The 16,136-nt window shown below is 44.5% G+C and overlaps 1 protein-coding gene across 2 annotated transcripts in view; it reads left to right on the forward strand.

Annotated features, from left to right (window-relative positions):
• The window catches only part of gcn1 (GCN1 activator of EIF2AK4), a 143,140-nt gene that overhangs the window by 103,690 nt on the left and 23,314 nt on the right, over nt 1-16,136 (forward strand). For both annotated transcript variants that reach the window (XM_078226837.1, XM_078226838.1), the window contains exons 45-50: nt 1,735-1,899; nt 7,174-7,335; nt 7,724-7,816; nt 14,623-14,766; nt 15,176-15,445; nt 15,715-15,828. In XM_078226837.1, coding sequence (XP_078082963.1) covers nt 1,735-1,899; nt 7,174-7,335; nt 7,724-7,816; nt 14,623-14,766; nt 15,176-15,445; nt 15,715-15,828 — 948 coding nt within the window. The remainder of the gene's footprint in view (nt 1-1,734; nt 1,900-7,173; nt 7,336-7,723; nt 7,817-14,622; nt 14,767-15,175; nt 15,446-15,714; nt 15,829-16,136) is intronic.

Genomic DNA, 16,136 nt, shown 5'->3' on the forward strand with positions numbered 1-16,136 from the left:
GATCAAACAGTTTGTCACAATACCTGATGTCGAGGCTTACAAGTGAATAGTGTGGGTACTTGGTGAACAGTTCCCTGCCTCAAGTGGAGCAAGGGGGATACAACAGAACAGCGTCTCCCTTAAAATTCTAGATCAGCCAAGGAACTGAAGTTGAATTTTGTCTTATCTGGGTAAACAGCTAAAAGAAAGGGACCATCCAGGCAGTATGCCATATGCATTTGGTTGGGAAGGAGGGGAGCTTTGAAAGGAAAAAGACCAGAGCTAATTGGAAAAGCCTTGATGAACCACATGATGCCACTGACTGGTGCTAGCTGTGGATAACGGCTGGCTCCTCCACTTTCAGTCTGTCAGTAACAGCCTCTAGCTTGCATCCATGCTCTGTTTTTGGCATGAGAAATGTCACAGAATAATAACAGATGTTGGGCGAAGATGTCACACTGACGCAAGGGTTATAAAAAGATAAATGCAATTTGCCACCGAGCAGCAGGCGAACATGAGCAAGTACGCAAGTGAACCACCACAAGCAATTATATTCTTGTGCAGCACCAACATTAGGTTGATAATCAATCCTTTGACACTCCAAAATTATCTATTTACATAAATAGAAAAGGACGCTGGTTTTGGTGTGAGCATTTGGCCAACAGTGTGCGTCCGCTTGTGTGTTAGGAGGTTGGATCTAATTGTGTAAACGTTTGTTTAGATATGATGTCTGCTATCTCCCATGAAGAACTCAAAATGTTAAAATAGTGAGATAGCTAATGTTGCAGCGTTGTAAGCCAGCTCATCATACTAACTATCCTCAACTGCTATCTAGGTTTTCCATGTTCTGGTGGAAGGTTATTGAACTGAAATATTAATTGTGTTTCTCTCTCCATAAATGCTGCCAAACCTGCTGTGTGTTTTCAGCACTTTCTGTCTTTATCTCAAATGCTGTTGAATGTTGTCTAAATTCAGAATTCGTACCAATTAATAAAATAGCTTCTGATTTGCTTGTTGCTATTTACTACTTTTCACATATCCACGGTGCACAGTCTTGCACCTGTTTCAATTATATAGATTGCATCAAAGTGCTGAATGGAATGGTATTCACATCTAAACAATCAAGGGTAGAGAAAAAGAGGTATAATAAATGTCTGTCAGAGAGCTTTAGAGCTGGTTTGATGATTGATCAACTGAATCATAGAATCCCTACAGTGCAGAAGGAGGCCACTCGGCCCATCGACTCTGCACTGATCACAATCCCACCCAGGGCCTATCCCCATGCATTTACCCTAGCTAGTCCCCCTGACACTAAGGCGCACTTTAGCATGGCCGATCCACCTAACCCGATTAGGTTTTTGGACTGTGGGAGGAAACCGGAGCACCCCGGAGGAAACCCACGCAGACACGGGGAGAACGTGCAAACTCCACACAGACAGTGACCCGAGGTCGGAATTGAACCCGGGTCTCTGGCACTGTGAGGCAGCAGTGCTACCCACTGTGCCACCATGCCACCCCAATTGATCAGCGCTCCATCTCTGCACAAATTGTTGGCACATTAAATTATTCCAGAACACACGATAAATCAAAAATTGATGAGTTACCTGTTGATTTGGCCTGTATGGATGTGCCACACAGTAACTTTTGCTTTATACAGACATTTTAACCATTCTGAAACTCGCGTTCTGCTGATTAATACAAATCTAAAGCTCAAAAGGATTTTATACTGATACATGGTTGCCGTTCTCCCTGTAGATAGCTGCAAGAACACTGGGCGATCTTGTGCGGAAGCTCGGCGAGAAGATTTTGCCAGAGATTATTCCAATCTTGGAAGCGGGGCTAAAGTCGGAGAAAAGTGATGAGCGACAGGGAGTCTGCATTGGCCTCAGTGAGATCATGAAATCGACCAGCAAAGATGCAGTAAGTAGCTCATGAAAGCCAATGTAATATTGAGTTTGTGGAATTGTATGGTGTCACTATCCTATCCAAGAGCTCTACAGTTAAAAGGAGAGCATTGACTTTACAGGTAACAAGGGAATGTTCTGAGGTAGATGGGATCTTCCTGTACCTTTTTATTGTGCACACTAGCAGGTACTCGGCTCAATCACACCATCACTTCCACTTTTGCCCATGTCCCCAGTAAAACCATTACTCCTTCTCAGCATGGCCAGTTCCTGGGTTCTGACCCTCATCTCCACCCCTATATATCCTGACATAGACTTGAATGTTTGTGGCACCAACTGGTTTCACCATTCATCTGGTGAAACCACAAAGCACTACTGGGTACTGCTCTCCTCTGCTAAAACTGTTCACTATCCCAGGTTCATCTTGAAATGCAAAGATAATACCCAACTTCTTTTCACGATATGCAGTTTTCTTAAACCCTGCTTCCTTGCCTCCTCCAACCTTGTCTCCAACTACAAGTTTGAGGATTTTGTCACAAAAGTTGAAACCATGTATTTAACAGCCTGTGCCATTTCTCTCCCTTGCACTAGCCTGTCAGGCCAAACTTCTTAGAATCCTGACAGTGCGGAAAGCGGCCATTCAGCCCATTGAGTCTGCACCAATGACAATCCCACCCAGGCCCTATCCCCATAACCCCACTAATCTCCCGGACACTAAGGAGCAATTTAGCAAGGCCAATCAACCTAATGCGCACATCTTTGGACTGTGGGAGGAAACCAGAGCACCCAGAGAAAACCCATGCAGACACGGGGAGAACAGCAAACTCCACACAGACAGTCACCCAAGACCAGAATTGAACTTGGGTCCCTGGCGCTGTGAGGCAGCAGTGCTAACCACTGTGGCACCGTGCCTCCTTCTAAGATTCCTCCAGCCCTAGCCCTGAACTTGGACCTTTCTGCACTTTCTCCCGTCTCATCTTGTCCATGAGTTCCACCTCCTGTTCCTTTGATCCTTTTCCTAACAACTGCTGACTCGAGAACATTTTTCCAGGTATCCACATTAGCTGATATTGCTAACTGGCTTCCCTGCCTTCAAGGCTGCCTCAAAAAAGCTAACCCTTGACTCCTGCAAACTGCTGTCCAATCTCAACTTCCCTTTCCTCTAACAAGTTTTTGAACTTGTAGTTGCCTCCCAAATCCATTCCAAGTTTGAATCACTCTAATCCAGTTTCCACCCTAGCACAATTCAAAAAGAGTCCATATCAAAGTCACAAATAATGTTCTAAGTGACAGTAACAATGATAAACTATCCCTCCTCATTCTTCTCAGCCATTCTGCAATCTTTGTCATGGTTAATGCACAATACCCTCTACCATCCAGAAGACAGGGTCTACACTTGCCTGGTTCCAGCTTTACCTATCCAGTCATAGCCAGAGAATTGCCAACATTGGCATCTGTTCTGACCTCCACTGTTCCCTCTGAAGTCCCCTAGCAGTATCTTAGGGCCCCACCCATTTCTTATTTCCATGCTTTTCCTCAGCAACAACATCCGTAAACACAATGCCAGGCAAGAACACCAAACTCCTCTTCACCACCACATCTCTAAACCTCTCCATTGTCTCAAAATTGTCAAATTGCTTGTCTGGCGTTCAGCTCTAGATGAGCACAAATTTCTTCCAGGTTCATATTGGGAAGTTCGAAGGCTGTAGCCATTCCCTTCAGTCCGTGCTGTTCCCTAGCCACTGATTCCACCCCTCTCCCTAGCAACCGCCTGACACTGAACCAGACTATTTGCAACCTTGTTGTCATATTTGACCCTGGGGTAAGCTTCCAGCCACATCAGCTTCATCACCAGAATCACCCACTTCCACCTCTGTAGCATTGCCTAATTCCGCTCTGCCTCAGCTCATCTGATGCTGGAACTGCCATCCATGCCTTTGTTATTTCTATATTTGACTATTCCAGTTCTCTCCTGACTCACCTCCCATCTTGCACTCTGTGTGGACTTTAACCCATCCAACTTCTGTTTCCCTATCCTAACTCTTGTCAAATCCTGTTCTTTCATCATCCCTGTGCTTGCTGACCTGAATTGGGTCCAACTCAATAATGCTTAATTTTAAAGCTCTGACTGGACGGCACAGTGGTCAGCACTGCTGCATCACAGCACCAGGGACCCGGGTTCATTTTTCAGCTTGGGTCTCTGTGGAGTTTGCACATTCTCATCGTGTCTACATGGGTTTCATCTGGGTGCTTCCTCCCACAGTCCAAAGATGTGCGGGTTAGGTTAATTGGCCATGCTAAATTGCCCCTTATTGTCAGGCGGACTAACTAGCAGGGTAAATACCTGGAGCTACCGGGATAGGGGCTGGGTGGGATTGTGGTTGGTGCAGACTTGATGGACTGAATGGCTTCCTTCTGCACTGTAGGGATTCTATGACTTCCCTATACCCTCACCTCTCCCCATCGCTGCAACCCTACAAGATCTTGAGATCTCCATACTCTTCCAATTCTGGCCTTCTGTGCATCCCAGTTTTAATTACTTCACCCTGTCTGTCTTGGTCTTGCACTTGGGATTCCCTCCCTAAACTTCTCACAAGTACTACTTTAAGATGCTCCTTATATCCTAACCTTTTGATGAAACTTTTGGTTATATGTCCTAATATCTCATTATAGAACATAGAACAGTACAGCACAGAACAGGCCCTTCGGCCCACGATGTTGTGCCGAGCTTTATCTGAAACCAAGATCAAGCTATCCCACTCCCTATCATCCTGGTGTGCTCCATGTGCCTATCCAATAACCGCTTAAATGTTCCTAAAGTGTCTGACTCCACTATCACTGCAGGCAGTCCATTCCACACCCCAACCACTCTCTGCGTAAAGAACCTACCTCTGATATCCTTCCTATATCTCCCACCATGAACCCTATAGTTATGCCCCCTTGTAATAGCTCCATCCACCCGAGGAAATAGTCTTTGAATGTTCACTCTATCTATCCCCTTCATCATTTTATAAACCTCTATTGAGTCTCCCCTCAGCCTCCTCCGCTCCCTCAACCTTTCCTCATAAGACCTACCCTCCAAACCAGGCAGCATCCTGGTAAATCTCCTCTGCACTCTTTCCAGCGCTTCCACATCCTTCTTATAGTGAGGTGACCAGAACTGCACACACTATTCCAAATGTGGTCTCACCAAGGTCCTGTACAGTTACAGCATAACCTCACGGCTCTTAAACTCCAACCCCCTGTTAATAAAAGCTAACACACTATAGGCCTTCTTCACAGCTCTATCCACTTGAGTGGCAACCTTTAGAGATCTGTGGATATGGACCCCAAGATCTCTCTGTTCCTCCAGTCTTCAGAACCCTACCTTTGACCCTGTAATCCACATTTAAATTAGTCCTACCAAAATGAATCACCTCACATTTATCAGGGTTAAACTCCATTTGCCATTTCTCAGCCCAGCTTTGCATCCTATCTATGTCTCTTTGCAGCCTACAACAGCCCTCCACCTCATCCACTACTCCACCAATCTTGGTGTCATCAGCAAATTTACTGATCCACCCTTCAGCCCCCTCCTCTAAGTCATTAATAAAAATCACAAAGAGCAGAGGACCAAGCACTGATCCCTGTGGCACTCCGCTAGCAACCTGCCTCCAGTCCGAAAATTTTCCATCCACCACCACCCTCTGTCTTCAATCAGATAGCCAGTTACCTATCCAATCGGCCAACTTTCCCTCTATCCCACACCTCCTTACTTTCATCATAAGCCAACCATGGGGGACCTTATCAAACGCCTTACTAAAATCCATGTATATGACATCAACTGCCCTACCTTCATCAACACACTTAGTTACCTCCTCAAAAAATTCAATCAAGTTTGTGAGACACGACTTGCCCTTCACGAATCCGTGCTGACTATCCCGGATTAATCCGCATCTTTCTAAATGGTCGTAAATCCCATCCCTAAGGACCTTTTCCATCAATTTACCAACCACCGAAGTAAGACTAACCGGTCTATAATTACCAGGGTCATTTCTATTCCCTTTCTTAAACAGAGGAACAACATTCGTCACTCTCCAGCCCTCTGGCACCATCCCCGTGGACAGCGAGGACCCAAAGATCAAAGCCAAAGGCTCTGCAATCTCATCCCTTGCCTCCCAAAGAATCCTAGGATACATTTCATCAGGCCCAGGAGACTTATCGACCTTCAGTTTATTCAAAACTGCCAGTACATCCTCCCTCCGAACAACTATTTCCTCCAGCCTATTAGCCTGTAACACCTTCTCTTCCTCAAAAACATGGCCCCTCTCCTTGGTGAACACTGAAGAAAAGTATTCATTCATCACCTCGCCTATCTCTACTGACTCCATACACAAGTTCCCACTACTGTCCTTGACCGGCCCTAACCTCACCCTGGTCATTCTTTTATTCCTCACATAAGAATAAAAAGCCTTGGGGTTTTCCTTGATCCGACCCGCCAAGGACTTCTCATGTCCCCTCCTAGCTCTCCTAAGCCCCTTTTTCAGCTCATTCCTTGCTAACTTGTAACCCTCAATCGAGCCATCTGAACCTTGTTTCCTCATCCCTACATAATCTTCCCTCTTCCTTTTCACAAGACATTCCACCTCTTTTGTGAACCATGGTTCCCTCACTCGGCCATTTCCTCCCTGCCTGACAGGGACATACCTATCAAGGACACCCAGTATTTGTTCCTTGAAAAAGTTCCACTTTTCATGAGTGCCTTTCCCTGACAGTTTCTGTTTCCATCTTATGCCCCCTAATTCTTGCCTAATTGCATCATAATTACCTCCCCCCCAATTGTAAACCTTGCCCTGCCGTACAGCCCTATCCCTCTCCATTGCAATAACAAAAGACAGCGAATTGTGGTCACTATCTCCAAAGTGCTCTCCCACAACCAAATCTAACACTTGGCCCTAGAGCGGGAGTATGACGGTGAGGAGAGGAATAAATTATGTAGCTCAATATCAATTTCTTGTCTGGTCGTTCCTGTGAAACACCTCAAGACATTTTACTACATTAAGGTGCAATATTTTTATTGATGAAAGTAAATGAGCACATGCTTAATACATTTAAGGAAATGTTCAGGGTATAGGAACTGAAACTAATATAGCTTCAATTAACTGTCATGGACAGAAGGTGTAGAATATTTCATATATGCTTAGTAAACTTGGGCAGTGCGTTATTACTGAGAGTCTTGCCCCAGTAACTCGAGCTCTGAAATCATGGTGCAGTATGTTGCTGATTCACTCTTTCTGGCCTCTGTCCCTAGGTACTTGTCTTCTCCGAGTCTCTCGTTCCCACAGTGCGGAAGGCCCTCTGTGATCCTCTTGAAGAAGTTCGAGAGGCTGCATCAAAGACATTTGAGCAGCTTCACTCAACAATTGGATACCAGGCCTTGGATGATATTCTACCATTCCTGTTGGAACAGCTTGTGAGTCTTTGGAGGAGGGGAGGTTATCGTGCAGACAAGTTTTTTCTTTTATATTTTATAACTCAAATTAGAACCCAAACCGGCATTCCCCACCCCATCCCAACTCATTTTAATAGCAAGGATTCAGAGGACAGACGGGTAATGAGGTTGCAAACTTCACCTTTAACTTGTTTTACAGATTTAATGCTGGCTGGCAGGGCTTCCCAGGCTGCTTGTGCCTCTCTTGTGCCCTTTAAAACCTATTTCCTTGACAAAGCTTGTCTGAATGACCTATTAAGTTGCCTGTTGTCAGATTGTGTTTAATGCTGTGATGTGCCTTGGAAAGGTGTTAAAAGTGCTATATAAATGCAATTTGTGTGCATGTCAGTAACTGCCCTATCCATTGCAGAACAATGAGGAAATGTCAGAGTTTGCTCTGGATGGATTGAAGCAAGTGATGGGAGTCAAGAGTCGTGTTGTTCTTCCCTACCTAGTGCCAAAGGTATGTAACCAAGCACGCAAACACAAAACAATATCTGGGTATGCGACAAGACTGCTGTTCTGTATTGCTCAGTCATTGAGCAGAAGAAATTACCAGAAGTGACGAGAACAGAAAAACGCTGGAAAATCTCAGCAGGTCTGGCAGCATCTGTGGAGAGAGAATAGAGCCAATGTTTCAAGTCTGGATGACCCTTCGTCAGAACTCTGACGAAGGGTCCTCCAGACTTGAAACATTGGCTCTATTCTCTCTCCACAGATGCTGCCAGACCTGCTGAGATTTTCCAGTGTTTTTCTGTTCTTGTTTCAGATTCCAGCATCCGCAGTATTTTGCTTTCACCAGAAGGGACATTTTGTTTCAGGAGCTTTAATAAATCGCATTCCTTGAACGAGGTTCTAGAACATTGGTTTCTAACCGCTGAGCCACGGCACACCGCTGTTCTGCGGGAAGCTTGAAAGTCTGCCATGACCTGTTGAGCGTTTCAAACAGTGCGCACTGCAGGAGCCCGAGAATGGAAAACCTCAGGATAGGGACCTGAGAGTGTGGCAGTGAGGAGAACAGGGGGAGGGGAAACCGGGAGTGTGGCGGACCTAGAGTGGGAGTATGATGGTGAGGAGAGTAGTAAATATATGATTGACAGAGAGCTACTGATTCTCTTCTACATTAAGTTGCTGTTGATGAATGAAACTGTGAGCTTTGCAGTTGTTGTTTCAAAAACTATTCATTCTCAATTTCATCTCTCCTGCTCTGTTCTGTAACTCGCCGTGCAGCTGCAGTTTCTTGTTTGTAAGTGGAAGCTAATTCCTGCACAGTGCAACTGACACATAACTGGAACTGAGCCCCTAAAGAGTTCAGGATTTTCACTGTTCTTTGTGCGAGGGATGCGCCTGGCATCACCCGTGAATGGCTTATCTCTCGTCTGAAGATTATTCCCCCTACCCTCAGTAGCCAGTGTTGCTTCAGAGATTTTTGACAATTTTTAAAAATAGTTGTCAGGATGGCTGAGTGGTCGAAGGCGTAAGACTCAAGGAGTCTGATTCCTTGCCTTGTGTTAAGCCTGGTGAATTCTGATCCTTTTCTAGGGACGTAGGTTCAAATCCCACTCTTGACATTTCCATTTTACAGGTAACACGGTGGCACAGTGGTTAGCACTGCTGCCTCAGAGCGCCAGGGATCCAGGTTCAGTTCCGGCCTTTGGTCACTGTCTGTGTGGAGTTTACACATTCTCCCCGTGTCTGTGTGGGTTTCCTCGCACACTCCAAAGATGCGCAGGTTAGGTGGATTGGCCAAGCTAAATTACCCCTTGGTGTCAGGGGGACTAGCAGGGTAAATATAAGGGGTTGCGGGGGTGGAGCCTTGGTGGGATTGTTTTCGGTGCAGACTCGATGGGTCGAATGGCCCCCTTCTGCACTGTAGGGATTCTATGATTTGTTGACAGCTGCCCTTGCTGGGGTGTGTGGAACTTTGCAGCTTCACCTTCTGCAATGTTCGCACTGGACTCAAATGGGATTTTCTACCATTCCCATCCTAACGTCCAATTCTCGGACACCCGGATTAGTTTCTCATGATGAACGGCTCGAACTCCCAGGCTTGGCGTGAGAAAACCGAGTCAAGCCGCTTATATCGAATGAGGAAAAACAACAAATCGATTTGAAAAGCATGGATAGCATCCCAGACTCTTCATTAAGCAGGGTAGACAGCTTAGTTCCTTTTACCAAATAGCATTCTGATTAAAATAAGAAAAGGCTGGGAATGGTTAAATTCTGGTAGAATGTAATTTAATAAGAGCATTTAGGCAGCACGATGGTTCAGTGGTTAGCACTGCTGCCTCTCAGTGTCAGGAACCCGGGTTTGATTCCAACCTTGGGTACCTGTCTGTGTGGAGTTTGAACACACTCCCTATGTCTGCGTGGGTTTCCTCCGGGTGCTCCGGTTTCCTCCCACGGTCTAAAAATGTGCGGGTTGATTGGCTATGCTAAATTGCTCTTAGTGTAAAGGGACTTAGCAGGGTAAATACGTGGGATTATGGGGATAGGGTCTGGGTAGTATTGTTGTTGGTGCAGGCTCGATGGGCTGAATGGCCGCCTTCTGCTCTAGGGATTCTATGATTACAGCATTTTAGAACTGGGGTGTAATTGCGCTGTTGACTGTTGTTCTCGATATTTAGACCTTGGTCTGGGAGTATTTAACATCAAAACGTTTGCAGTTTTCGTTACTTGTATTGTGTTTGATTGAGAGGAGAGCTGCACAGCCAGTGGTACTGACTTGCCGAGGAGACTGTAGTTTGAGCCCTCCCTTGTGTAGTGTCCAACATTTATCCGTGAACACCTAAACAAGACAGCAGATTAACTAATAGCCATTATCACCTCATCTGAGGAAGAGCCATCCAGACTCAGTGTTAGCTCTGTTCTCCACAGATGCTGTCAGACCTGCTGAGATTTTCCAGCATTTTCTGTTGTGTCATTAGCACCTTGATGTTTATGGAACCTTGCTAGGTGTAAATTGGGGGTGCTGTGTTTTCTCCATTTGGGCAGGGACCACATGGGGCTTGGGGATGGTTTGAATACAGACTTCAAAAAAAAACTGAAGTCAGTTGAAACATTTAATAAAAAGCACTTTTAAATTGCGTACATTTTGAATAAAGTGTTGTATTTCACATGCAAATGACAATGCTTCCAATGAAAACTTCTTAAACGAATGAAAATTGCATTAAATGGTGCCTTGGTGTGTTTTTATGAGCTTTTAGAGATGAAATGATTTTGCTCGGAGAGCTCATTTGGAGAATATGAAAGGTGTGCCTCAGTATTTTTATAGTATGAAGGTGTGCTGTGACGGATAAAAGATTGGGAACCTTTTGCTTGCTCCTTCATCAGTGACTGATGTAGGACAATTTTGAGCATAGTTTCATTTCTCTTAAACCACCTGGCTTTCTGACAGGCAGCTGGGATCAAGTGGCTCCCTTGAAGGGTATAGGAGTAGAGCTAAAAGAGAAATCAGGAGGGCAAAAAGGGGACATGGGATTGCTTTGGCAGATAAGGCAAAAAAGAATCCAAAGAGCTTCTACAAATATACAAAGGGTGAAAGAGTAACTAGGGAAAGAAAAGGACCTCTTAAGGATCAACAAGGTAATCTATGTGCGTGCAGATCCACAAGAGATGGGTGAGATCCTAAATTAATATTTCTTATTAGCATTTACTATTGAGAAAGGCATGGATGTTAGGGAACTTGGGGAAATAAATAGTGATATCTTGAGGTGTGTACATATTACAGAGAAATGGGTGCTGGAAGTCTTGAAGTGCATCAAGGTAGATAAATCCCCAGGATCTGAAGTGTATCCCAGGACATTGTGGAGGCTGGGGAGGAAATTGCGGGTCCCCTAGCAGAGATATTTGTATCATCGATAGTCACAGGTGAGGTGCCAGAAGATTGGCAAATGTTGTGTCTTTGTTTTAAAAGGGCTGCAAGGAAAAGCCTGGAAACTACAGGCCGTTGAGCCTCACATCTGTGGTGGGTAAGTCGTTGGAGGTATTTTGAGGGACAGGACCTATAGGCATTTAGAGACGCAAGGATTGATTAGGGACAGTCAGCATGGCTTTTGAGTGGACGATCATGTCTCACGAATTTGATTGAGTTTTTTGAAGGGGTAACCAAGAAGGTAGATGAGGGCAGTGCAGTTGACATTGTCTACATGGACTTTAGCAAGGCCTTTGACAAGATACCGCATGGTAGGTTGTTGCATAAGGTTAAATCTCTCGTGATCCAGGGTGAGGTAGCCAATTGGATACAAAATTGGCTTAATGACAAAAGACAGGGTAGTTGTAGAGGGTTGTTTTTCAAACTGGAGACCTGTGACCAGCGGTGTGCCTCAGGGATCCGTGCTGGGTCCACTGTTATTTGTCATTTATATTAATGATTTGGATGGGAATTTAGGAGGTATGGTTCGTAAGTTTGCAGATGACACCAAGATTGGTGGCATAGTGGACAGTGAAAGAGGTTATCTAGGATTGCAACAGGATCTTGATCAATTGGGCTAGTGTGCTGATGAATGGCAGATGGAGTTTAATTTAGATAAATGCGAGGTGATGCATTTTGGTAGATTGAACCAGGGCAGGACTTACACAGTTAATGATAGAGCATTGGGGAGAGTTATAGAACAAAGAGATCTAGGGGTACAGGTTCATAGCTCTTTGAAAGTGGAGTCACAGGTGAACAGAATGGTGAAGAAGGCATTCGGCATGCTTGGTTTCATTGGTCAGAACATTGAATACAGGAGTTGGGACGTCATGTTGAAGTTGTACAAGACATTAGTAAGGCCACACTTGGAATGCTGTGTACAGTTCCGGTTATCCTATTATAGAAAGGATATTATTAAACTAGAAAGAGTGCAGAAAATATTTACTAGGCTACTACTGGGACTTGATGGTTTGAGTTATAAAGAGAGGCTGGATAAACTGCGATTTATTTTTTCCCTGGAGCATAGGAGACTTAGGGGTGATCTTATAGAGGTCTATAAAATAATGAGGAGCGTAGGGGAGTCTAAAACTAGTGGGCATAGGTTTAAGGTGAGAGGCAAGAGATCCAAAAGGATCCAGAGGGGCAATTTTTTCACACAGATGGTTGAGTGTGTCTGGAATGAGTTGCCAGAGGTAGTGGTAGAGGCAGATACAATTTTGTCATTAAAAAGCATTTTACAGTTACATGGGTAAGATTGGTATCGAGGGATATGGGCCAAACATGGGCAATTGGGACTAGCTTAATGGTAAAAACTGGGCAGCATGGACAAGTTGGGCCGAAGGGCCTGTTTCCATGCCAAAACCCTCTATGACTCTGACAGTGTAGTGTGCAAGAGTCTTTTGGCACTGACGGCAAGGCTTCTATCCAAATGTTATCAACCATGGGACACCAAGGTCAAGCAGAAGGCAGCCAGCACTTTACCATTCTTGGCAGGAGTCAGCCATACTAGGTGGATTGTGATTATAAATTTTACCACAATCCAACTTGCCTAAGTGACAAGTGGTCCAGACATAAGAGATCTCTTAAGGGAGCAGTGCAAGTCTTTGCCCATATAGATGTAAGCTTGTTCATTTGTACTGCTGGTCTTAATCCCAGATAACAAGGAAGGCTGTGCCTGCAGTAAGATAACTCCAATAAAAGGCATCAGTAGCATCCTGTTTGAAGATTAAAGAATTATTTATTCCCAGTGGTTTTTGGTTTTAAATGGTTCAACTGGTATTGGGTCAATAATATTAATAACAGGGAGGGAGAAATGTAACTGAAGATTTTTTGCGGTTTACAAAAGTAAAATTGGCACAAAAATGCAGATTGCAGAACAAGTTTGCAGTAAAACACATGATCCAAAATATAATAAGTATTCCATAAAAGAAATTGGCTGTGACAGGAAACATAAGTAGTGGTGAAGTGTTATTTTTCAGCCTGGATGCTGGTATATGATGAGTTCTTCCGGGAGTTGATGTTGAGACCCATACTCTCACTGATCATAGAACCCTCCAAGGCAGAAGGAGGCCATTCAGCCCATCGAGTCTGCACAGACAACAAACCCACCCAGGCCCTATCCCTGTAATCCCTCACATTTACCCCTCTAGTCTTGTAACCCGCACGTTCTAGAACAATTATGGGGCAATTTAGCATGGCCAATTCACTCAATGTGTTAATGACCCAGACTTTGGTGTACAGGGCACAATTTCAAAGCTTGTGAATGATACAAATTTGGAAGCATTGTGAACCAAGAGGAGGAGACTGTATAACTTCAAAAGGATATAGACAAGTTGGTGGAATGGATGGACAGGTGACAGATGAAACTTAATGTAGAGAAGTGTGAAGTGATTCATTTGGTAGGAAGAACGCAGAGAAACAATATAAATTTAAGTGCACAATTATAAACGAGATGGAAGAGTAGAGGGACCTAGGGGTATATGTGCGCAAATCGGTGCAGCTGGTAGGGCAGGTTGAGAGAGTGGTTCATTAAACATTCAGGATTCTGGGCTTTATAAATAGAGGTACAGTGTACAAAAGCAAGGCAGTTATGATAAGCCTGTTTAAATATGGGCCTCAACTGAACATTGTGTCTAGTTCACTGCACCACATTGTAGGAAGGATGTCAGGGCATTAGTGAGGGTGTAGGAAATAATCACGAGAATGATTCCAAGGGTGAGGAGCTTCAGTAGAAGTTGTTTGAACTGTTTTCATGGGAGAAAAGAAGGAAGAGAGGCGATTTGATCGAGGTATTCAAAATCATGAAGGGTCTGGACAGAGTGGAGAGGGAAAAGCTGTTCCCACTGGTGGAAGGATCAAGCACAGTAAGAAGTCTCACAACACCAGGTTAAAGTCCAACCTGTTGGACTTTAACCTGGTGTTGTGAGACTTCTTACTGTGCTTACCCCAGTCCAACACCGGCATCTCCACATCATGAAGGATCAAGAACCAGATCGCACTAACTTTAGCTCATTGGAAAAAGAATTAAATGCGATACGAGGAGAAGCGTTTTTACAAAGCGAGTGGTTCGGATCTGGAATGCATTGCCGGAGTGGTGAGAGGCAGATCGACATGGCATTCAAAAGGGAATTGGATCAGCTGTGAAGGAAAAATTTGCAGGGCTACAGGCAAATGCAGGGGAATGGGATAAGGTGCATTGCTGTTCTACAGAATCTGCATGGATATACCAAGTCTCCTGTGCTGTAACCATTCGTATGACTCTGGATCCCAGTTCCCGACCAGAAGTAGGGAGCAACTACTCTACAACAAACTAGGTGTCCTCCTTCATTCTGTCCTCTTTCTCTTATTCTCTGCAGCTTATAGCGCCACCAGTAAACACCAGAGTGCTGGCTTTCCTGTCTTCAGTGGCAGGTGATGCGTTGACACGCCATCTCAATGTGATTCTGCCTGCTGTGATGACTGCACTGAAGAACAAAATGGGAACCAGTGAAGAGCAAGAGGTGAGTCTGCAGAGAAGATACCACAAACCGTGCAACCCTGTGCCACTATCAATGAGTAATAAACCCATGGCTTGTTTCCACAGAGCACACAGTCCTAGATGTTCTGGAGCCTTTGCATTATTAAGGCATCCACATGTGTAGCAGGGTTATCTTTTTAAGATTCTTGTTCAGGTCAACATCAATTGCCCAGCTAAAGTTTTTAAAGGAAGTTGCATTGATTAAGCAAAGATTTAACCAATAGAGCCATATTCAACCAACATTAATGTCATAACATTCTCAAATTTAATTTATTTTTAATGTAGCCCCACAACAGCAGTAGACTATTATACACTGCCAACCTTTACCTTCAACGCCTGTGACAGCATTCAACTCGAGTCATCCCCTAACGAGATGCTTTCCTTTTCTGTAGGAGCTGACTAACTGTCACACAGTGATTCTGTCTGTGGGGGATGAGGTTGGTCAGAGGGTCATCTTGGAGGATCTGCTGGAGGCAACAAGGAATCCAGACGTCGGGATGCGCAAAGCTGCAGCAACAATCATCAATGCTTACTGCTCGAAGACCAAGGTCGACTATTTCACCCACGTCAGGAACCTGATGTCCGGTTTGATCAGATTGCTTAATGACACAGATGAGACTGTCCTGAATGAGAGTTGGGATGCTCTAAATGCAATAACCAAGGTACTAACTCTTCGTATGTGGATGGTAAGGTGCCTTGCCCTGAGCTACTTAAATTGCACTGAAGCTTTGTAATGGGACCTGTGACCAGAAGGAGTTAACTGTCTGCCTCTGGTACAGTATTCTTCTACTGCTGAACCCACTGGATATTTCGGTGGAGTGGTTCACTAACTTGTGATTTATAAACTCTTACCGAAGATCTTTGGCATGTTAATTTATTTTTTAACCCTATTGACAGATACTTCAGTTTTATAATTTTTCCCCTCTATCAGAAGTTAGATGCTGGAAGCCAATTATCACTTGTGGATGATCTGCACAGAGATATCCGTGCAGCAGCTGCAGAGGCCAAGGGGGATCATCTGCTGGGATTCTGCATTCCCAAGAAGGTAAGAGAATCCATGACTGGTGGCAAATTCACACCTCCCATAATTCACAATCTCAGGATATCCAAAAAATTGCTTTACAGAAATTAACTACTTTTGAAGTGTAATCACTGGCGTCATGTAGAAAACGCAGTGGCCAATTTACACTCGGCGAGCTCCAACAAGCTGTGTGGTCAGGAATAAATTATCTGTTTCAGTGAAGTTGATTGCGGGATAAACAATAGAACTAGTCCCTCAGAATCTTTTGTGTCTACCTAAGAGGACAGGCAAGTCTTCTGTTGACATCCCATCTGAAAACCGACGCCTCCTTC

Source organism: Mustelus asterias, chromosome 13, assembly GCF_964213995.1.
Source record: "Mustelus asterias chromosome 13, sMusAst1.hap1.1, whole genome shotgun sequence".
NCBI lineage: Eukaryota > Metazoa > Chordata > Chondrichthyes > Carcharhiniformes > Triakidae > Mustelus > Mustelus asterias.